Source organism: Archocentrus centrarchus, chromosome 10 (genome assembly GCF_007364275.1).
Source record: "Archocentrus centrarchus isolate MPI-CPG fArcCen1 chromosome 10, fArcCen1, whole genome shotgun sequence".
NCBI classification, from domain to species: Eukaryota; Metazoa; Chordata; class Actinopteri; order Cichliformes; family Cichlidae; genus Archocentrus; species Archocentrus centrarchus.
The window spans coordinates 15,010,750-15,033,659 of record NC_044355.1 but is presented as its reverse complement, the minus strand read 5'-3'; the positions used below and the strand labels follow the sequence as shown (position 1 = coordinate 15,033,659).

The following is a 22,910-nucleotide window of genomic DNA, read 5'->3' as shown; positions in this document are numbered from 1 at the left end:
GAGGATCACTTATTACAAAACATCAGCAGTGACTTTCACATTTGTGGTTTTGGCAAAACACTGAAACAACCATTGCAATGACATTGTGTCAGATACTCGTGTTTTCCACATGATTGCTGATCACCTTGACTTCACTTCTTCCAGTATTACAAAACCAACATTTTAATTTACTTTAGTTTATTAAGTGGCACAGTGATGTGCCTCACAGCAAGAAGTTTTCTAGGTTCTGACCCAGTTTAAGGCCTTCCTATTTGAGGTTTTATGTTCTCTCTGGGTTTCCTCCCACAGTGCAAACTTATGCATGTAGTTTGGTTATTCTCAAATTGGCTGTAGGTTTAAACAATTTTGTGTCTCTTTGTGTTAACCCTGCTCTAGAGTTGAGACCTGTCCAGGGTGTACCCAGCATCTTGCCCTATCACAGCTGGGATAGGCTCCAGCCCTGCTGTGACTCTGAATTGGATAAGTGGAAGAAAACAGATGGATGGATGGACTTTGGCTTATTACCACATGCCAATGAAACTAATGACAGTATGTAACATATTAAGCTTCAAACTATAGTGGAAATGTATAATGTTAGTATTGTTGCCTTAGTATGTTAGTGGGCATACTAACATACTAAGGCTGGCTTTATTTCCTTCAAAGGTACCTTTATACTGGACCTACCAAGTTGCTTGATGTTTAACAACATGTTTTTGAAATGTACATCAGCTGCAAATTTTTATCCTTAACACCCCTCTGCAGACAGTTATGTGCAGCCCTCGGGGTCTATAATACTATCTCTTTCTCTGAATTCCCTGACAGGACATCACATTTCGTTCCTTTTTCGATATTATCACAAGGGTTTTCAGCAAATCGGCAGGTTAGTGAGTTTATTATTCCTACAACAACCGAATGCATCACGAGTGCAGGTGGCTCAGGGCGTGGCTTCATCCCAGCGGACGGGAACTTGTCTGCGCATGCGTCAGCCATAAAAGTGCGTTTTAGAATGATTACTGGTGGCCAGCGGAGAAACAGATGATACGTCTCCACACAACTGTTGTTTTAAATCCCCTGAGCGAGGAGATTTAGCAAGAAAAAACACTGGCTTCAAACCCAGCAGCATATTGTATGGAAAAGCGACGGAAAGACTTCTGTTTTCAGAAAAAAGTCGTTTTCTCAGACACATCTGTCAGACTTTGGGGAGTTTAATTTCTGTCTTACTGGCGTTGGGTTTTTGTTGTACAGCTAGCGTGCCAGCTGGCTGAGGAATTGAGAGATTGGGACTAGTTTTTGTTTGTTTGTTGTAACCTTTTTTGCACAATATTGTGTTCATTTCTTTGTTTTAAAATTGTGAAACTAACCGCCTAAAAACATGAAGGACCGATTGGAGCAACTTAAAGCGGTGAGTAGCGTCCAGGAAACGTTGACTTTTCTTAAAATGTCTGTTTTTTACTCTTCAATATTGACTCCGTACAGTGAAAACCCTCAGAAAAACGGTCATTTAAGATGTTTCAGGTTAAGTGGCGTAAAAACATTTCTCACTTTTATTTAAGCCTTTACCCTTAATATTTGACATTAGAAAAATACTGAACTATGCGATAATATAACTCATTTGATGGATGTAGTGGCATTACAGCTTGGATATTGGTTGGAAATGGAAATGTTGGGTGAAAGTGATCCAAGGGATTTTGTTTTGGGCACAAAGTCTGAACTAGGGTTGATTCTTCTGAACTAAACTGCAGCCTCACAGGTCATATTATTCAGGTGATTCCTGTGAAATTGAGCTTAATTTATCTAGCACTGGTGTATCCTGGCTAAAAATAACCTAGGTGAGTCACTCTGTTTTCATTGTTGCCTGATAAAACGGATGTATTCACTACAGTTCTTTAATAAAAAAGCATCTGGTCCCAGCACCATGAGAATTTCCTTATTTGGCTTTTTTTTTTTTTTTTTTTTTTTAACCGTGAATTTAAAATATCCCAACCACTGATGAGAATATATTACTTGCCATCCTATATTAGTTGCCAAAAAGCTATTAAAATACAGTCACTGGCCACTTTGTTAGCCATGATGAGCATAAAGAGTGGGGAAGAAAGGTGATTTACTTGATGATGTGGCATGGGATTTTCCTGCACCACCATCTTTAGGGTTTGTAGACAATGGTCTGAAAAAGAGAACATATCCAGTGAGTGGCAGTTCTCTGGGCAAAATCCCTTGTTGATGTCAGAGGTCAGGGAGAATGGATGGCCAAAAGGAAGGCAACAGGATCTCAAATAACCACTCGTTGCAACCAGCATTCGTAGAAGAGCATCTCTGAACGCACATGTTGAATCCTGAAGCAGGTAAGCTACAACAGCAGAAGACCACACCCGGTGCCTCTCCTGTAAGCTAAGAACAGGAAACTGAGGCTACAGTTCACACAGCCTCACCAAAATTGGACAAGAACAGACTGGAAAAAGTTGTTTTGTCTGACGAGTCTTGATTTCTGCTGCGACATTCAGATGGTAGGGTCAGAATTTGACGTAAACAACATGAAAGCATGGATCCATACTGCCTTGTGTCAATGGTTCAGGCTGGTAGCGATGTAATGGTGTGGCCCTTTAATATCAACTAAGTTCACTATATGCAATTGGCCTCCAGTCACCAGATCTTAATAAAGTAGAACACCTTTGGGATTATGGTGCAATGGGAGATTCACATCACAACAAGTTGGCAACAACTGAGTGTTGCTGTCATGACAATATGAACCAAAATGACGAGTGTTTCTAGCACCTTGTTGAATCCTTGCCATGAACAATTAAGGCAAAGCGGGGTTCAGCCCAGTTCTAGCTACCTAGTGTACCTAATAAAGTGGCCAGTGAATCTTATCAAATAATTGGTTAAGATAGTAAGGAAGACAGCTCAAATCCACACCTTTTCATATTAATTGTCACAAAACACATCCATTGGATTCTCTTCCCACCTGCTTTTTTAGGGGTTATAACAATGGCACCAAATTGCTAGTGTGTTTATTTGTAACCCAAGATGGGATGTGTTGAGGATGTGTTGCTATAGCTACCTGAAACTGCTGGCCAATATTTGCTTTGTTTTTAAAACTGTTTGAACAGTGCCCCCCCCCCCCCCCCACCCCCCCCCCCCCCCCCCCCCCCCCCAAAAAAAAAAATGTACCTCACACAACCTGCTTTACATCAAAGGAAGTACAAATGGTAACAGAAGTAGGGCAGTTTATTTAATTTGGAAGTTGGCAGCATATAGCCTTTGTTATATTTGTCTTTTTTTCTCTAGTAATCCTTGCTTCCTTCACTACTCTTACCTGCCTTTACGCCTCAGTTACTTTATTTTTCCACCCTATCCACGCTCCGCTCTGTCTTTAGTTTCCTCCTTGAGTTTCCTTTCTAATGTTTAACTTGCTGACAGTAATTTAGGCTGCATGTGTGTATGTGCTCACGTCAATGTTTGCTCATGCCGCTGGTGTCATAGTCACATCGCCTGACGTACTGAAGGCCATAGCAGTTTTATGGAGAATATGAAATATTGAATCATAATTTACTGGAGTTATTATGCTGTTTTATGTGGCAGCTTATCAGGCAACCTCCTGTTTAGCAAGCTGCTTAAATACACGTGTTTTGTATGTTCACTTAGAGAAAGAAATACTAAGAGAAGATGGTAACTCCTCTTGTGAGCCAAAATAACACAACTTTCTGTCATTATGCCTTTCTGTTCCATCATTGTAGTTTCAAATGCACTTTCATTCAAGCCCATATGATTTTCAGTTGTGTTTTCAGTGATGAGCTGGGTTATTATTGTTACTTTGCTTTCTCACCTGGCTCGGATATTGGCACAAATTGTAAACAGAGTGCAGTTATGCAGCACTTCTAAAATCTTATCAACCACTCAAAGCAATTTACACCCAGTGGTAAAAATGGAACAGTACAAACATGGCATCTTCATTGGCATATGGAGTTTTTAAATCCCTTGTCAGATGCTTTGCATTAACACGAGCACTGAGGGAGTAAATTGGCTTCTGTCACTATACTGCTCTAAATCTGACCCCGGGTCCCTGTTCTACTGCTTTTAAGGCTAGCAGCTCATTTTAAAACATCCCACAGGAAATTTTAGTGCCCAGGCAGCTGACAACTAACAGTTATTGTTATGGCTTTTACCTGATTATTTTCTGCATTATTATTTATTAAATTTAAAAGGAAAAAAAAAAAATTTCATATTCACCTGAAGAAGATTAATTTTAACAGGAATATGACAAAAAAGGAACAGATCCTTACAAATTACTTTTTGGAATTTTTTTTTTTTTTTGATGTTTTGATGTTTAATTATTTTATTTTATATTTTTGTTTGGCTGATGGGTTGAAGTCCTGCAGCTCTACTAGCAGCTACAGCATAGTTAGACAGAGATTTACCCACTAATACATTTTAAACTGGTGAATTTGTTTAAAACAAAAAACTATCTCCTGTACTTTCAGTAACACCCTGTAAACATGTTTATTTCTGTGTGTGTATATATATATATATATATATATATATATATATATATATATATATATATATATATATATATATATATATATATAATATATATATATATATATATAAACACACAGAGAAATAAATTACTCGTTTCTTTAAGATGGTTTAATTTGCGTCACGATTGCAGTCAGACTAACTGGCATATGTGTACATCACAATGAAACTTGGCTTTCAGTGGCTTCAAGATGTGAGTCTCTTCCAGAGTTAAATTTTTATCAATTGCTTTTATTACTCTTAATTGGTGTATGTCTAAATTTTCAGAAAGAATTTGAAATGGTGAAAATGGACAGTTTTCTGGCCATTAATGAGTCAAAAGGTTAACATGTTTGCTTCAGTGTACAAAAAACTCTGCAGAGTCATTGCCATGTTGAGCGGAATTATGCAACATGACAGTGTTTTGTATGCAGAATGAAACTGTTTACATAAAAGGGAGAAGAAATTGTTCAGACTGATTTGTGCATTGTTGTTGTGCAGCGTTGTCTGCTGTTTTGTAATCTTGACATCCAGTTTATCAAATTTTACCCCCTGAAATGCAATCTTCTGCATGAGATTATAGCATTCTTGTAGGGTTTTTTTTGTTTTTTTTTATTTCAAAGACAGCAAATCTAATTCACTGACAGTCAAACTGGATTTTGGCTTGCAGCACCATTTAAAGCTTGTTGTTTCATGTTAACTTAGGTCACCTGTCTAAACATGCCTCCCAAATGTTTGACATCTCATAAACCAATGATAAAGATTTGGCCAACTCCCAAACTTTATGCACAGATCTGAAATAATTCATCAGCATTTAATCCAAGAATTTCTTTGTCTTCTGACATCTTGAAGGAAAGTCATGAGATGAGCAAGTGAATTTAATGAGTAATTCTGTTAAATTTTTCTCAGTGACTTGGATGAAGTCACCCCCTCTGACTGTTCCTGTCATTATTAAGTTGTTTTTACAAGCAGTGGCCTCTGTGTGTTTGGTTTGGTGTACACATCACTCCCTTTCCTCTTGTTTTTGCTGAATGAGAGACACTGGAAGGAAGTGAGTGCTTGTTCTTATCTCACTAGTGCAAAAAATGCAGTGTGAGAAAGCGCATTATGCGTGAGTCCAAGTGCTGCGTTTGAATAACACTCTGAGTGATTCAAAAGCAAGCACTACGCCAGCATGTGTCCTGAAAACTTTGTTCATGACTGTTGTAGTTACGGAAGCCTGAAACAAATAGTCTCAACTACATTTGCAATTCAAATTTTAGATGAAGGCTGGAAGGTTAAAGGCCAAGTCTAAAAGTCAGCATTTGTGCTGTTGCAGTAAGTGTTGGTGCACAGAATGGTTAACGATTACTTTCAATACTGATGAATCTGTTTATTATTCATTCAGTTAATCATTTTTTTTCTATAAAATGTCAGGAAATGTGAAACTGCCCAGAAACTGAGCACTGGGAATGAAAAGGTTTACTACTGAATATAACAGGGGAGCACAACAGGAGCACAGGACCAGTCTAAATCCATTAGCAAGTTAAAGAATGATTGTAATACAGGGCTAGTCTTGTGCAGTGTGAATGAGCCATAATATTTGAGTTTACTGTCATAAAGCCTGAGGGTGAGTCAGTTGATATGAGATCAGAGGCATAAAACGCTGTGACGTCTTAACATTTTCCAAGCCTTGACTTTGACCCAAGGTATACGCCTGAAGACTACAGACTTCATACTAACTCAGTTACAAAGCACAAACTGCTAAATGTGAAGATTTATATCGCCTGAAACAACTCATTGCATGTCTAATCAGAACAGGGTTCTCTAGCCAGAAAAAATTCACAGCCCAGCAGTATTGGAGGATCAACTGTTTGCTAATTGTGGTGATAGCCTACCAGTGAAATTTTCAGCCCGGTGTGACGATACCAATACAGTCAACCGCTGGCTAGAACCCTGCAGAGCTTACTTAGCTTTAAAGCAGAAGTTATTAGAAGGGAAGAAACAAATAGAGCTTACTGACTTTTTGCCTCATTATTTTTTTTTTTTTTTCTTCCCCCCCATCACAACGTGGCCATGATGACCTTTCAGTATGCCTAGGTTTTATTAAAACCAGCTTAAAAGGAAACTGGGTTGAGTTCTTGGGGCCTGCCCCTGGTCCTAGATTTAAATATTCACTATCAGTTCTGCCTCATATTTACCAACCATCACTTGTGACATGTGTATTCAGCAGAGTGAAGCATTGTATTGGATGTAAACTGATTAGGGTCAGGCCAGTGTTTCTGGTTGATGTCTCATGCTGAGCTGCTAACCAGGAAGCAATTTCATTAGTATAGCTCTGAGGGGAGGCTCATAGGCTAAATGGTTTTTAGTGGATTTTCTGCTCCAAAAAAAAAAAAAATTAAAAAGGGGCATTTAAATAAAAAAAAGTACAGCTGCTTTTTTTTTTTTTTTTTTTTTTTTTTTTGAGAAAACTAAAGGTATAGTGTGACAGTGGGAAGTGAAGATGCTTCATTTCATGTTGTCTGGTTTGGTGTCTGAGAAGTAAATATGAAGCCTCAAACAGCCTTTTTCTTTTTAGCTTGGCAATGAGAACGGAAACGTGTGAAATGTCTGGCCTAGCAGCACTTCTAAAGGTCACTAATAACCACATTATAAAGTGTTTTAGTTTCAGGGTGTGGATTTATAAGTGAATATATGCACCAGACCAATTTTTTTCCATGTGACCAGGAAGTTCCTGGAACCTCTACTGCTGACCTCATCGAGATGAGTTTTTTATTTTTATTTGCACCAGTGTTGAAGCTTTAAGTACAAAATTTCATGTACACAGGCATGACTATGAATTATTTAAACAGAGGTTTGAACCCCCCAGGGGGATGCTGGGGTAGGCTCTGTCCCCGGTACCTTAGTAGTTGGATCAGTTGTTAAGAAAGTGGATGGAAGGATGGTTTGGAATCATGGTTGGTTTATATCATTATTTATTTTTAATAAATAACATTGTGTGTATTTATCTTATTGCATACATCATTGGGAAAATATACTTTAATGCTAAAGTAAAGGTAATGGAAATCCCTTTTCTTCAATCAGTCAATTAAATTTTTTAGGCTTGATGAGAGAGATGAGAAGAGTCTTAGATGGACCTGATCCACAGGTGCATCCAACTTGGTCATAATATGGCTCAGGCTATAGCATTTTTGACCATATTGTTTACCAGGGCATCTCCAGACTCTTTCATGCCTTTAAACACATACTTAGTGTGAACCTGATCTCATTTGTGAAGAAAACGAGGTGCCAGCGGCTGACCTGCCAGTTCTTTGGCTAATGCCATTTGATCTACATGGTACTGGGCTGTGACCACAGGTCCTGCTAAAGGATGTTAGGACCTCATGCCACCCTCACGGAGTCTGTTTCTGACATTTTGATCAGAAACATGCACATGATTGTTTCACTAGAAGTGATTTTTGTAGGGCTTTGGTAGTGCACCTCCTGTTTGTTCTTGGAGGGCAACACAGTGGTGTGGTGGTTAGCACTGCTGCCCCACAGGCCTGGGTTCGATTCCACCTTGGCCCGGGCCTCTCACTGTGTGGAGTTTGCATGTTCTCCCTGTGTCTGCGTGGGTTTCCTCCGGGTACTCCAGTTTACACAGTCCAAAGACATGCAGTTACTGGGTTTAGGTTAATTGGTCACTATAAATTGCCCATCAGTGTGACTGTGAGTATGAATGGTTGTCTGTCTGTCTGTCTGTGTTGGCCCTGCGACAGGCTGGCAACCTGTACAGGGTGTACCCTGCCCCTGCCTCTCGCCCTATGATAGCTGGGATAGGCTCCAGCAACCCCCCCAACCCCAAACAAGACAAGTGAAAGAGAATGGATGGATGAACACAGTACACATTTTAACAGCCTTTTAGACCTGAGGTGCTGATGGCTTGTTTTACACTTCAGAATAGTGTCTAATACCCCTCACATGAGCCCTCTGTCCACCTCCTGGTCTTAGTCCTGCTCTCTTATTTTTATTCTTTTAGGTGTGTGATCAAGATGACGACGATGTGGAGATTGCTATGGATAATGCAGCCTTCATGGATGAGTTTTTTGCTGAGGTAAATGTTGCTATCAGTGCATGCAGTGTGTGTGCTGAGTGTGGTTGTTTTTGCTTCAGTTGTATTTATGAGGACCTGTGTTCATTTTCACGTTTGCCATTTGTGGCGTGTCTCTGTTTCAGATCGAGGTAATCAGAAACAGTATTGATAAAATCGATGAGAATGTGACAGAAGTGAAAAAACTTTACTCTGTCATCCTGTCTGCTCCCACGTCAGATCAGAGTAAGATAACACCACTAGCTCTGACATTTATTTCCTTTTTTTTTTCTTTCTTTCTTTCATTGCAATATAACACAATATACAGCTGGTAAAATAAGTGTCACCAGTTTTCTAAGAAAATATATTTATAAAGGTGCTATTGACATGAAATTCTCACCAGATGTCGATAACAACCCATCCAAACCACACATGGAAAGAAATCAAACCATAGATGTCCATAAATTATCTGTAATAGTGAGAAATGACACAGGGAAAAAAATATTGAACATGCTTATTGAAGTCTATTTAATACTTTGTACAAATGCCTTTGTTGGTGATGTCAGCTTCAGGATACCTCCTGGTATGGAGAAACTAGTCACAGGCATTGCTCAGGTGTGATTTTTTTTTTGACCCATTCTTCCACATAAAACACTCCTATGAACTCTGAGCTTTAGTTCCTTCCATAGATTATCAGGATTCAGGTCAGGTGATTGGTGGGGCCAATCTAGCAGCTTTATTTTCTTTCTCTAAAACCAACTGAGAGTTTGGCTGTGTGTTGGGATCATTTTTTTGCTGAAATGTCCACCCTCATTTCATCTTAATCATCCTGGTAGATGGCAGCAGATTTTTATCAAGAATGTCTCGGTACATTTTTCCATTCATCCTTTCTTCAATTATATGAAAAATGTAAGTGCCGTATCCTGAAAAACAGACCCACACCATGATGTTCACACCTCCAAACTTCACTGTTGGTATGGTGTTTTTGGGGTGAAATGCAGTTGACCTCCAAACATGATGTGTATTATGGCATCCAAAGAGTTCAACAACAACTCAATTCTTTTCATGCCTCTGTCTAAAATCTTGCGGGGAGCACCTGGTTGTGGCCGGTTTATGGTGAAATGATGTTCTTTCCACTTCTGGATTATGCCCCCAACAATGCTCACTGGAGAGGTTGAAGAGTGTGATCCCCCGATATTTGGAGCATACTCTCTGGTAAAGTCTATTCCAGGGTGCTGTAAAGGAGGGTCTGTCCATCAATCAAACCTGAGATTCAAGAAGAACACTATGGAGTTTAAGTATCTTGGGGTCCTGTTCACAAGTGATGGGAGAAGGGAGCAGGAGATTGACAGACGGATTGGACAGTGATATGGATGCTGTCGTGATGAAGAGGGAGCCGAGTGTGAAAGTAAAGCTGTCGATTTACCGGTCAATTTATGTCCCTACCCTCATCTGTGGTCACAAGCTTTGGGTAGTGATTGAAAGAATGAGATTGTGGATACAAGCGACAGAAATGAGCTTCCTCTGAAGGATAGCCGACCTTTCGTCCCATCTGTCTGAGATGGGAGGAGGAGTGCAGTCATTCAGGAGGGACTCAGAATAGAGCCACTGCCCCTCCACATCAAAAGGAGCCAGTTGTGGTAGTTCGGGCATATGACTACGATGCCTCCTGGGTGAGGAGGTCCCGGGGCAGACTTAGGACACACTGGAGAGATTATCTCTTGGCTGTCCTGGGAACGCCTTGGTGTCCCCCCCAGATGAGCTAGAGAAGTGGCTGGGGAGAGGGAGATCTGGGCTTCTCTCCTTAAGCTGCTGCCGCCACGATCCGGCCCCAGATAAGTGGAAGAAGATGGATGGATGGACAGTGCTCCCTGGGATCGTCAGTAGTTTAGACATTCTTCAATTCATCAGTATGTTTGCAACAAGAAGATTGCAAAGCTCTTGAGAGAACTCACTGGCTTTACCCATTGTGAGATGTTTGTGTGACACCTTGGTATTGAGACACCATCAGTTCGGGCTGAACCAGTATAATTTAATTTGTACTAAGTGGCAGGATTCTAACTGCTGATAGATTTTAGCTGGTGTCATGACTTTCCATGCCTTTTTGCACCTCCCTTTCTTCATGTATTCATTCCTTCTTTTTTTTTTTTCCTGTGTCATTTATCATTTACACATTTTATGGACATCTATGGTTTGATTTATTTGCATGTGTGGATTGGATGAGTTGTTACCGACATCTGGTGAGAATTTCATGTGAATAACACCTTTAAAAATATATTTGCTTAAAAAATTGGTGACGTGTTCAGTACTTACTTTACCCACTGCATATCAGTAAATGCATCAGCATTGAGAATCTGCATTATGCTGCTTTCTGCACAGAAACACAGGAGGACTTGGAGGCAATCACCAGTGACATAAAGAAGTTGGCCAACAGTGCAAGAAACAAACTCAAGAGTGAGTCTGCCTCCCACTAATACATAGAACTTATTTCAAATAACTTGATTCTTTATTGGATTAGGAAACAACTGAATAGTGGTTTTGTATGTAATGAGCTCAAAGTAAGTAACTTTGCCTTCTTCCCAGCTATTGAGAGGAATCTGGAGTCAGAAGAGCAGGAGAGGGTGTCTGCTGACATGCGGATACGTAAATCACAGGTAAATTATTTCCTTTAGGTGATTTAAGTATCCTTTTGAGAGGGCCCTTTCGTAGAAAACCTCCCCTTTTCATTCATAAAATAAGTATGCTGGACATTGTATGAGGTTGATTATTTTCTGGTGGTTTTATGTGTTGTATTTTAGGTAAAGAAGAGAATAAAAGAGAAGTGGGTGATTGACATTAAAAAATGTTTTTGTCTTTGTCTTCAAGTTTCTGCTTAAATTTGTGAGTTATTGTAACATTCTGAAGGATTGTTTACAAGCCATTTCATTGTTATTTTGTTCTCTTCCAGCATGCAGTGCTGTCCAGGAAGTTTGTGGAGGTAATGACAAAGTATAATGAAGCTCAAGTGGACTTCCGAGAGAGGAGTAAAGGACGTATTCAGAGACAGCTCGAGATCAGTGAGTCACAATTTTGTACGCACCAACAAAGATTTGATGGTTCTGTCGTCTTTGTCATTAATCCTGTTCCTCTTCCTTTCCAGCTGGAAAAGCAACAACAGATGAAGAGCTGGAGGAGATGTTGGAGAGCGGTAATGCTGCTGTGTTCACTGCAGGGGTAAGAGAGTGTGTGTATGTGTTCGGGTGCACGTGCACGTTTAGCAGTACTTCAACATTAACTTGGTCAAGATGTGGTTGAACTGTGAAAAGCCAAGTTATCAGTTTCTCAGTAAAATTTAAAACTGCTCGTGTCAGCTAATTAATAGTGCTTGTGAGTCAACTTGACTTTCACTGTTTGCTCATGACACACTGAGATAAGGAGTATTGTATTACGGTGCTTTGGCTACATGTAGCAGCTGGTAAAACAAAAAAATGTAGCCAAAATCAAGCTTCTATGAACTCAGACTGATAAAGAAGATAGTTTTCAGCACAACTTGGGAGGAATTTCTTGCACAAGGACACACAGCTTGACTTGACATTTTTAGATATGATGTCTCAAATTCCTTTGACAAACAGGTTGAACTTTGACCTAGCATAACTGGTAAGGAGAAAAATAGTCAAACTGCTGGAGAGGATTTGACTGGGGTTTCCTTGAACATTTGGTTAGTTTAACTGGTACTGGCTGCATTACAATCTCTAAGTTCTTTTATAGCAACTGTTTTCTTGTTTGGTCCCAATTTAAGTGAAGACACAGCGCCTAATTTGAACCAATAAAGAGTGACATTCGATTTTAGTCACTGTCAAATATTTATTTGGCTACCAACACAGGCATGTTTTCATGCTTGTGTTTAAACTGATCCTGTGTGGTGATGGTAAGCCTCTCCTTTCCGCAGATTGTAGACTCAGGGATCTCCAAACAAGCCCTGAGTGAGATTGAATCCAGACACAAAGACATCGTCCGTCTGGAAAGTAGTATTAAGGAGCTGCACGATATGTTTGTAGACATCGCCATGCTGGTTGAGAGCCAGGTATGCTCCTCTTCATCTACCTACCTATCATTCCAGTTAATTTGCTTGTTCAATAATTGACTTCATCCTTAAATCCTCTTCATTGCTTCATATTCAGTCCTGACTGCATCAAACTCTATGCTCCTCATTACTCTGTTTGCTATCTCTGTTTCCTCTTTTCTAGCTTCATGTCTTTCCTTTGCTCTTTGCTCTCTTCTGCCAATGTCATCTCCATCCCATCACTCGGCATCAATGGAACTTCTAACTAATTGGTACAGACACATACAGTAGAACAGTTAGCCTATTATGTTACTTAAATATAACCACACATTTCTTGCTGGTTGCACCATGCTTTCTGAGGAAAAGGCTTGTGTAAGGTAAGGGTCATTGTTTTGCATATGTTTACTGTTGTTAGAAAAAAAAAAATCCAAAGAAATCTTTCTGCCAATTACAGTTTTACATTTGAAGAGCTTACTTGCAGAGGAAAACTAGAAGTGGGCTTGGAGAACCAATTCGCTACCAAGGCTAATGCCCTCATTCTTTTGTTTATTTGTTTTGTTTTGATTTTTAAGAAACGTAATCCCTACTGCTGCCACTGATCTTACATCTCTGTCAAGGCTATAAAAATTATTGCAGTGAAAGTTAACTGATAGACTTCAAAACGAATCTCTGAGATCCTCAGTGGAGGTTTTGAATCTATTTGGTTGATGAACATGTAATACGTCCCTAACCACATGTGTTCCTCTCTGTTTAAACCAGTCTGCAACTAATTTCTGCTGTAGTGTTGGTACCTTACTGAATGTTATGTTTTTCAGGGTGACTTGGTAGAGAACATAGAGCAGAATTTATCCAAGTCAGTGGACCATATAGCTGTGGCAAAAGAAGAGACCAAAAAAGCTGTAAGGTATCAGACCAAAGCACGCAAGGTAATGTATTTTATTTTATTTTCAGCTATTGCACAAGTTTGCTTGTGCCTTCTGTTTCTCTTGCTTATCTCCTATATACTGTTGCACTTTTCGCTGTTTGACACATTTAAACCACAGAGTGTGCCTGCATATCCTCCCTCACCACATCTCTCACCCTCCCTCATCCAGTACTCTCACACATTGCCATTTGCACCAATTGTTGCATTGCTGGTTCACAGCAACTGTTGGATTTGTGGCGGCTTTCTTTTTTTTTTTTTCTCTCTCTCTCTCTCTCTCTTTCTGTCCCACTCTGTTTTATTTCACTGCTGCTTTTCGTGACCACTGATGCTGTTCACGTCAGGGTGGGATGATTGACAGGATTGAGAGCAACATGGACCAGTCGGTGGGCTTTGTGGAGCGGGCTGTAGCAGACACTAAAAAAGCTGCAAAGTTTCAGCAAGAGGCTCGCCGTGTGAGTGAATTATTATCAAAAACAATATCAGGTTTCCCAAAAGCAATGGAATTTCTTTCTTTTTTTTTTAAATTTTAATAATTACTTTGCATGTACTAATTAAAGTACAGTTCTGAACAAGCAGGACAGAGATCGGAGGGATACTGTATGAACAACTAAACAGAATAAATTGGACACCACGGAGCAAAACATTGAGTTCTCAAGCTTGACTATACATTAAAATATGTTTAGTACATCAAAACAGCTTTCTTCTGTCTTGTGTTAAGTGGAAGCTAATAGGTATTGCTGAAACCGCACCCTCATACAGCTGTGATGCAGGCTGTAACGGGTTGTAAATGGTGTGAAAACACCTCTAATTTGGGGATGCCTCGGGTGCAGGCTCTGTTCTCTGGACTGATCTACTGTGAGAATGGGAAATGCCACCAAAAAAAACCAAAAAAAAAAACAGTTTCAGCTATGCTAACTGTGTTTAGCTATACTTTTGTAATTTTGTCAACATTGTGATCTTTAGAGTAAATTAATATAGCAATGTGGAGTGACTGTGCTGTTATAGCAGTGATTCATGATGATTGTATTATTAACACAGTAATGTCCCGTTCTTTTTAAAATAGTAACCTTTCATCACAGAGGGGATTGTAATATGGAAGACCACTGGATTACAAATAAATACATTTACAAGAATACTGTACTTTAAACACATAATTGATTCTTTATAAGTAATGCATCTAACAAAATATTGATGAGAACCTGTGACATCCAAGTAGTCATAAATGTGAAGTACTCTAATCTGTTACCAGAATAAGTTCTTTTTGGCTTTTGAAAATTTTAGGTAGCTTAACTTTGACCTCAGACTTGATTACAAAGACAGAAGCTTGACCAAAAGTAGAAAAATGTCAGCCTGAATTTAGTGCCATATGTAATCACAGTGAAACATAAAATGGTAAAACAACATAGAACATTTAAAGCCTTGTTTCTCTGTATTAATATTGTCAATGATAATTACAGTCATAAATACTGTATCTCCTAGGAACAAAGACTTTTATTATACGATTCATTATTAACGATTCATCGACGTAATCGATGACGTCGACTACAAAAATTTCTCGACGTGGAATTTCATCGTCGAAGCGTCGTACTTTTAAACCCATCCATCTATTTTGTTCCGTTTATCGTGTGATTTTGTAATTCACTACAGGAAGATATGGGGGCAGTATTGCCTCCATTGTCTGCCAGCAACAACAATACCAACGAAGAAGAAAGTAACAAACACCATAACGCTGGTGGAACAGAGAGGAGTGTGGAGAAAATTAAAGAAAATGGAGACAGATTGTCAAAGGTGTGAGAGCATTTGACAGAAAACAAAAATAAAGCTGAATGCAGACTGTGCAAAGGAGAGCTTTCCTTCCACGGCAGCATCACTGCAGTACTGAGCGTTTAAAACCCGGCACCCTAGAGCTGTGACGTCAGCTCTGGATGGATACGTTAGTGCGTCGTTGATACATGTTAATGTTTGTACAGTAATGTTTCTGTTAGTTTACCTGTCGGAAACAAGCTCTCATGGATAATGTTTGCTAAGCACCGCCATTTCAGTCACGTTAGCTAACGAGTGAAGGACAATAGGAGCAGCTACATTGGCTACTATTTTTTCCCCTTATATTAATATCAGCGTTCATTCTGAATAGTTAACCTGTATGAACTGAATCGTCTGTAAACTTTTCAGCTGTTTTGGACGGAAAAATGTTTTTGATTTCATTTGAATTCTTATTTGAACTTTTGGACAAAGCCATTTTTATGTATTTGCACATTATATTTTCATTTAAAAATAAAAAGTGCATTAAAATTAATATGCATTTTTTATTTGATGTTTATTGTGATGGTCACATTAATGTTAAAAATACATTTGATTAGTGTCAAACTCGTATTTTTATGGGTCATTTGTTTGAGTGACACACTTGACCTTGGGTTCTGTCAGTAAAATTTAATGCACGAAGGGTGTGGTTTCATGTCACTCACTTGTATGGTTTAACAAATACGGTGAGTATGGCTCTGAAATGCGCAGTCCACAATGAGCTGTATGTGCAGTTTAAAAATACAAGAGTGAAGATGCACAGTTGCTACTTTCCCACCGCCGTGGTTCCGGAGCCGGAGCAAGTTCCCGTGCCGATCCCAAGGAACCGGCGAAACGATTAAGAACGGGCCCGCGTTCCCACCGCGTTTCTGTGAACTGCTCCTTTACGTATGAGCGTGGGCGGGTCCTCGTCTGGACACGGAAGCCGAAGCGCACAAACGTGGGAGAACACGCTCCCCTTTCTTGTGCTGCAAATATGTTTTAGGGTCCAAACCAAACTACTGCAGCATCTGTGTGCAGCACAGAGGGAAACACAGACAGCGATTAGAGCAAGACGACAAGTACGCACTTTGTGTTCTTTTATCTGTGATATGAATTGATACAAAGCAGCAAATTCAGCCTTAGAGCCCAACCTAATTCACAGCCGTGAAAATCGCTTCGCTTTTCTCATGTAATACACATGTAATATGGTAGAAAACTTGATGTTGAGACGGCAGAGTCACGCCCCTCTGCCGCTTTCGGCACGCGTTCCTGGTTCCAGACCAGCTAGTTTGCGGGGCCGGAATTGAACCCGTTTTTCGGCCGAGCACCGAGTGTTTCCGCGGTGGAAAACCCGCCTAACGGTTCAAATTACGGCACGGGCTCCGGAACCCTGTTGGTGGGAAAGAGGCCAGTCTCAGCTGGGTAAACTTCTGTTCTGCCCTCAAGTTTATGCAGCATAGTACAAGATTGTGCACACACAAAATTAAGGTAACTTTAATCTAGGTAACTAACATTATAATGGCATTAACCATGTTGGCATGCTCTGCAGTCGTCTGTTAGGTACTCTTAAATTAAAAGATTTGTAGCAGTAGCTACTCTAATTTAGATTTACACACAATGATAGCATTAACTACTGTGGAGCACCACAATCAGACTGTTTAAGAAAATAAAACTTGGTTAACTACCATTGTCTCACTGAGTGTTATGGTTCAAAACAAACTGAGCCCGTCACGTCCTCTTGTATGGTGTTATTTCCTGCCCTCAGAGGGATCCTATCCCAGAGAGGCCTGCATACAGGCCTCAGCCACAAAGCAGGAGTCCTGAAGCCAGCTCCTGCTCATGGTTGTCTCATTTTCAGGTTGGGCATAATTGCTTTTGGGAAACCTGTTTGATCACACGAAGACCATTCCCACCTGTGGTGACCTTTGCACTCTGACCCCTTATACCTGTTGTTACCACCTTGTGGCCTGTGGATCCCTGTGCTTTAGACACCACTGTGACCGGCCCAACAACAAGTACCTAAATAAAAAGCACCCTCCCTCCCATTTACTACAACACATACACACACTCACTGACAACCTCTTTTCTTTCTGTCCTTTCTCTTCAGCTTCAATCTTACTGCTGTGTTTATATGCAGTTTGCACATGACTGCTGTATTTACATCTGTTGTGTTGTCTGTTTGAAGATGTGGGCTTGCTTCTGGCTGTTACAAAATGCGTTTGCAAAAAATGGTTGTATTAGCATGAAAACAAAGTCATAACTGTCAACTTGAGAACCTGTTTATCAGTCTTGAGAAATACTCGTGCAGTTTGTGTGGTTAATAAGCCTCAATAATAATCTGTGTTGTCTGATATATCCATTGTTATCATATTGTACAGGCCTGACGTACTGTTGCTTTCCACTGAGATTGGATCTCATGACAATGTGTGTCTTGATTGTCCCCAACAGAAAATGGTGATAATAGTTGTGATTGTGGTGGTCTTGGTGATCATAGTGGTTCTGGCAATTGGATTGTCATTGGGATTAAAGAAATGATGATGAGATATTTGAGTAAGAGGAGAGCTAAAGGTGAGTAACTGAGCAAATACCTGCTGTATAATGGGTGTGTGTCTGTTAGGCATGCTTTGGGAAGGAGTTTGCACTTCCTTTGAGGCTTTGTGTGTTTTCTTACCATCCATGGGGCTTACTCGAGGTGTATGGTTTGTTTTGGAGTTTTTTTTTGTTTGTTTGTTTGAAATACTTTGGTGTGGTGTTCTCCTGTTTCGCATCAGTGGTCAGTTTGTCGAAGCTGGTGCTCTGGTTTGTGGGTTCTTTTCAGTTGTTTGTATCCCATCATCAACACTATTTCTGTATGTTTCTCCTTCTCTGTAGAAGAAGATAATTATTGCCGTGGCCTGTGCTGTGCTGCTTGTCATTATCCTCATCATCGTCCTCACCCAGACACTATAGCAGGACTGATCGTTGCCATCATCTCATATGTGTATTCAACATCCTCTTCATCGTATTCATCAGCCAGCCCGCAGATGAAAAACTGATACTGATCACTCCATATGGGTATAAGAATATTTAACCTGAAGAAATTCTCAATTGAGTATGACTGAAGTTCTGGTGTTAAGTTTGACCTCTGGGGGCGAAAAAAGGCAAACAGAGGTATGTTTGACTCCCTCAGTTTTGGACATTTGACGATGCTCTGCCACAAATGAGGAAACAAGACCAAAGCTGACTTATAAGGTACATTCTCTATTGTACCTCTGTGAAAGCGAAAAGGGAATTGGGGGGGGGGGGGACCATCACTCCAGTGTCACTAAACATTTCACTGATCAACATTTGCTGCCAAAGAATCAGCTGATTTTAAGATTGAAAAGCTCCCCATTAAATGTTCACTGCTGTAGGGTTTGTTTGTTTGTTTGTTTGTTTTGGGGGGTTTGGAGTTCCAGCACTTTAATGTTTCCAAATATGTAGCTCAGATTTCGTCATGTAAACGAATTGTTGGGTGCTCTCGAATGATTTGTACATTTAGAGAGCTTCGGGGTGGTTTGTTTTAACAATGTGAAGGATTGAACTTATGGGAACACATTTCATGAACTTACAGGCAAGTGTGATGAACTTGCTCACTTGCAGCAGCTGTAATTTGATTCTTTTTCAAAAGCCAAACCAAACCTTTTGCGTATATGGACACGGTTATCCCTCCTGTTAAAGTGCTGTAAAAATATTTTAATGCCAAAGGAATTTTAGAGTCTGGTAGTAACACTAGTAGTTTGTTTCCCATAAGTGCCAGAATAATCTCTGTATTTATTTTACTTGTTTAAAATATGTTATAAAGTCAGATACAAATGGACACTCTGTAAAGTAGCCTTGGCTAGTCGTCTTACTACTGGGAAAAGCCTTAACAGGCTTATTTTAGATCTTACTACTGAGTTGCCAGTTTTAGACACAACCCTGCTGTACAGCTTATGTTTGTGAAAGTTATAATGTTCAGTTTTTGTTTGCACACCCTTAGAGATGAGATGGTCTAACTTCATGAACATCAAGGAGGCTGTTTGTGTCCTTCCGGACTGTGCTGCTCTTTACTTCACAGGTGTGTCTAATATTTAGACTGCCGTCATTGGTGAATGGCGGGTGGGGGAAACGCCTCTTACTCTAACCAGTTCAATTGCACCACAAACTACGTCCTCCAAAAAAACCCATCAAGTCTTACTGAACAATCTAAAGTGAACATTATTATTATTTTTTTTAATAAGCAATGTTAATGTACATGGAAAACATCTGTATTTTTAAAAAAAGAACATGCACAAGCCAGGATTTTTTTTGTGTATTAGCTTGCATTAGATTTGTTACCTCACAGTTGAGTAATGGTTGTTTGCCATCATTTCATTCAGTTTCTTCATAAAGACAATCATTGAAACTGAGAGTTTACTAAACCAAAGTGCACAGGTTGCCATCCCGTGGCTTTAACAGGGTAATTAAAGCATGTGATGCCAGCTGTGCATGAAAGCACTGTATCATGGGTAAAATATCAAGCTGTCATAAAGAGAAAAGTGCCAACGTAAGGGAGTTTTTCAGTGATGCAGTTTTGTAATTTTAAACCTAAATGAATGCCTTTTTTTTTAAATTCTGGTTTTCCATGAAGCACTTGAAAATGAGAATCCCCCAGCATCGTCATTTAGCCCCACAGTCTGCTCTTTTATTTTGAGTCATCAGCACAGTCTGGAACATAAAAATAAATTGAAGCTTTTGTATCCATTTTTAAGTGTCAGTGATTTTTACCAGAAATTAAAGATTTTATGTGTTAAATTGACTGGTGTTTACTTTGTCATGTGATTTGCAGAATCGTAACTATGTAACTGAATTTTTACATTTCTGGCGACTGCTTGCTGCAGAGGAGTGGTGTGAATGTGTGTTTTATTGGAGTGTAGTAGCTGCTGTCAGCATGTTAACCACAGTGTTGCAAAGTACATCTTTTAAAGACTGGTGCACGTGCAAAAAGGGGTAAGTCGTTTCACCTTTCCTCTCTCTTTACATGCACACACAGAGTTGCACACTAACCTCTATAATCCTTTGTTCTCCTTTTGCTCAATCATTTCCTCAAACCTGTGCCTGTCAGTTAATTGTGCGAAGCGTAATTCCTCTTATTGTTGTCTGACTACTGTATGCTTCTGATTGCATCTTCAGAAAAAAATGATGATTACTTTGTGCTGTGCCATCATTGGGATTGTTGGGTTCTCCTATCTCTACAGCTTCTTCTCATAAAAAGGGTTTACACAGGTAAAAAAAAGAAAAAAAGAAAAAAGCCTTCCAGCACTACTATTTCTGGTGGCTCACTGAATGCTTAAAGACTGCCTTTCTTTTGTCTCTGATGTTTCTAGGCATGAGGATTTCTCCAAAAATAGGAATATTCCCTTGATGCTCCTCGACGTTGACCCCAAGCTTGATTTGAAGCTTTTTTTTTTTGTTTTTGTTTTTGTTTTTTTTAGAAGAACCACATCTTTCCCGTGCACCTTACCTTCTATTATAATCTGAATTGTAATGATTTTTCTTGCTGTGTGAAGTGTTTGAAATGTGTTGTGTGTAGATTTCTCACCCAGGTGGCTTGGCATGTGACTTCTAATCATATTGGTCCATATAGTCTACTGCCTCCTGGTGGTGCATCAAGGGAAAATCCCGTGTTCAGAGAAATTGTAATTATCAGGAAAACGTTTCCAACGATTTCATAAAACTTAACAAGCATACATGACGATTTTTTTAAAATATATTAAATTAATTATTTTTGCTGTCTTGGCTCCAAAATGGTATGTTCCAAAGCGTCCAGTTTAGTGGTATTGTTTTTGGCCAGTTTGTCATAATATAATAAAAATGTGTGTGACTTTGTTGTGCGTGAATGTGTGTGATCTGTCTGTGCTGCTGAAACGCTCGTACTGATGGTCTTTTCTGTAGCAGCGACTGTCAGTCGCTCAATGGCTGTGTGTTATCTCAATAAAGCCTGTTATGTAATCAAAGATTTCTGTGCGTTACACCAAGTGTTGTGTGCGGCTCCCTTCTTGCATGAGGCGCAGCTGAGCGCCTCTGCGTGGTGCTCCTGATGTCCCTGTTTTGACTTGCATAGTACTGACCATATGCACTTATTTTCCTATGTCAAAGATGTAAAAGCAGCAGCTAATATAGGCACGACTTTGCATCCGCGTATGAGGATCCTTCCTGACCTCATTTCATCCCCATCTAGCTGCTCTTCCTAACCAGCTCCAAGCCCGGCCCATCCACACGACGCGGGGCGGGGACTAGGTGAGGGTGCGTTCGCTTTCCTGCTCGGTGTTTGGAGAGTCAGCAGGAATGGGAAGCGGAAGAAACTTAATTGAGCAACATAAGAACAGGTAAAACAGGGAGCCTAGTAAATAAAAAGTTAGTAAAGCTATATTAAGGTTTCAGCTGGCGCCACTGTACTTAAATAAAATGTACATTTAAAAGTAAGGGTCCGTTTTCCTGAGTACATACAGTGTGTGGAATACAGTACTTTTATTAAAGCAAAATATAAAGATTATATATACATTTTTAAATCTAAAGATTAGAATGTGAAATGAAACCATAGATCAGCTAAACAGATCTAGGTCATTACATCAGATGGGACTATGTGCTGGTGTTGTTACACAGTTGCACCTCTGGTATAATAGTGCCATGTGTGTACTCAAGTATTTAAGTATTGCATTAAAGCACAATTTTAAAATGCAAGTGTGTGTTATCTGAGTGTTTCTATTACATTTAGACATTAAAATTCAATGTCCATGCTAATACAGCAGGAGCAACTTGTCATAATACTGATATGTCACTCTAAAAAGAATTAATAATTAAATATTTAGCTCCTGTTTAAGTAGGAGACACCACTGAGCACAAGTTCTTTTACCATTAATAAGATGCATAAAACAATAAAAGCTTACTGGTCATTTCATTAGGTGCATCTCCCCATTACCAGGTTGGAACCCACACAATTTGTGCAGATTTGTCAGCTGCAAATCCAAGGTAAGACTCTCCCATTCCACCACGTCCCAAAGGTGCTCTATGGGATTGAGATCTGGTGACTGTGGAGGCTATCTGAGTGCAGTGAACTCACTGTCATGATCAAGAAAACAGTTTAAGATGATTTGAGCTTTTTGACATGGTGCGCTATCCTGCTGGAATCAGCCATCCATCAGAAGATGGGTACACTGTGATCATAAAGGGAACAATGGTCAGCAATAATACTCAGGTAGGCTTTGGTGTTTAAATGATGCTCAGTCTGTGCCAAGAAAATATCCCACACCATTACACCACTAGCAGCTTGAACCATTGACACAAGGCAGGAGGGATCCATGCTTTCATGTTGTTTGCACCAAATTCTGACCCTACCATCTGAATGTTACAGCAGAAATGGAAATTATTCAGACAAGACAAGGTTTTTCCAGTCTGCTGTTGTCCAATTTGGGTGAGTCGGTGTATATTGTAGCCTCATTTTCCTTTCTTAGCTCACAGGAGTGGTTTTTCTTCTGCTGTAGCACATTTGCTTCAAGGTTCAACATGTTGCACATTCAGAGATATTGTTCTGCGCAACTTGTAACAAGTTTAAGTTACTGTTGCCTTCCCATCAG

The 22,910-nt window shown here is 39.8% G+C and overlaps 1 protein-coding gene across 6 annotated transcripts; it reads left to right on the top strand.

The window, feature by feature from the left end:
* Nucleotides 1–960: 960 nt before the first annotated feature.
* On the top strand, nt 961–21,778 carry stx3b (syntaxin 3b). Of its 6 annotated transcripts, none has more exons than XM_030738987.1 (12): nt 961–1,381; nt 8,495–8,569; nt 8,692–8,791; nt 10,925–10,999; nt 11,129–11,199; nt 11,493–11,601; nt 11,685–11,758; nt 12,474–12,608; nt 13,403–13,513; nt 13,854–13,964; nt 17,743–20,559; nt 20,661–21,778. In XM_030738987.1, exons 1-11 carry the CDS (start codon nt 1,352–1,354, stop codon nt 17,827–17,829), a joined length of 978 nt encoding a protein of 325 aa, XP_030594847.1. In that variant the 5' UTR covers nt 961–1,351; the 3' UTR covers nt 17,830–20,559; nt 20,661–21,778. The 6 variants fall into 6 exon arrangements, with proteins under 6 accessions (XP_030594847.1, XP_030594843.1, XP_030594842.1 ...); XM_030738983.1 differs by lacking the exon at nt 13,854–13,964 and having other exon boundaries at nt 962–1,381; nt 17,743–17,862; nt 18,166–20,559; nt 20,661–21,776; XM_030738982.1 differs by lacking the exon at nt 13,854–13,964 and having other exon boundaries at nt 962–1,381; nt 20,661–21,777.
* The last annotated feature ends 1,132 nt before the right edge of the window (nt 21,779–22,910 follow it).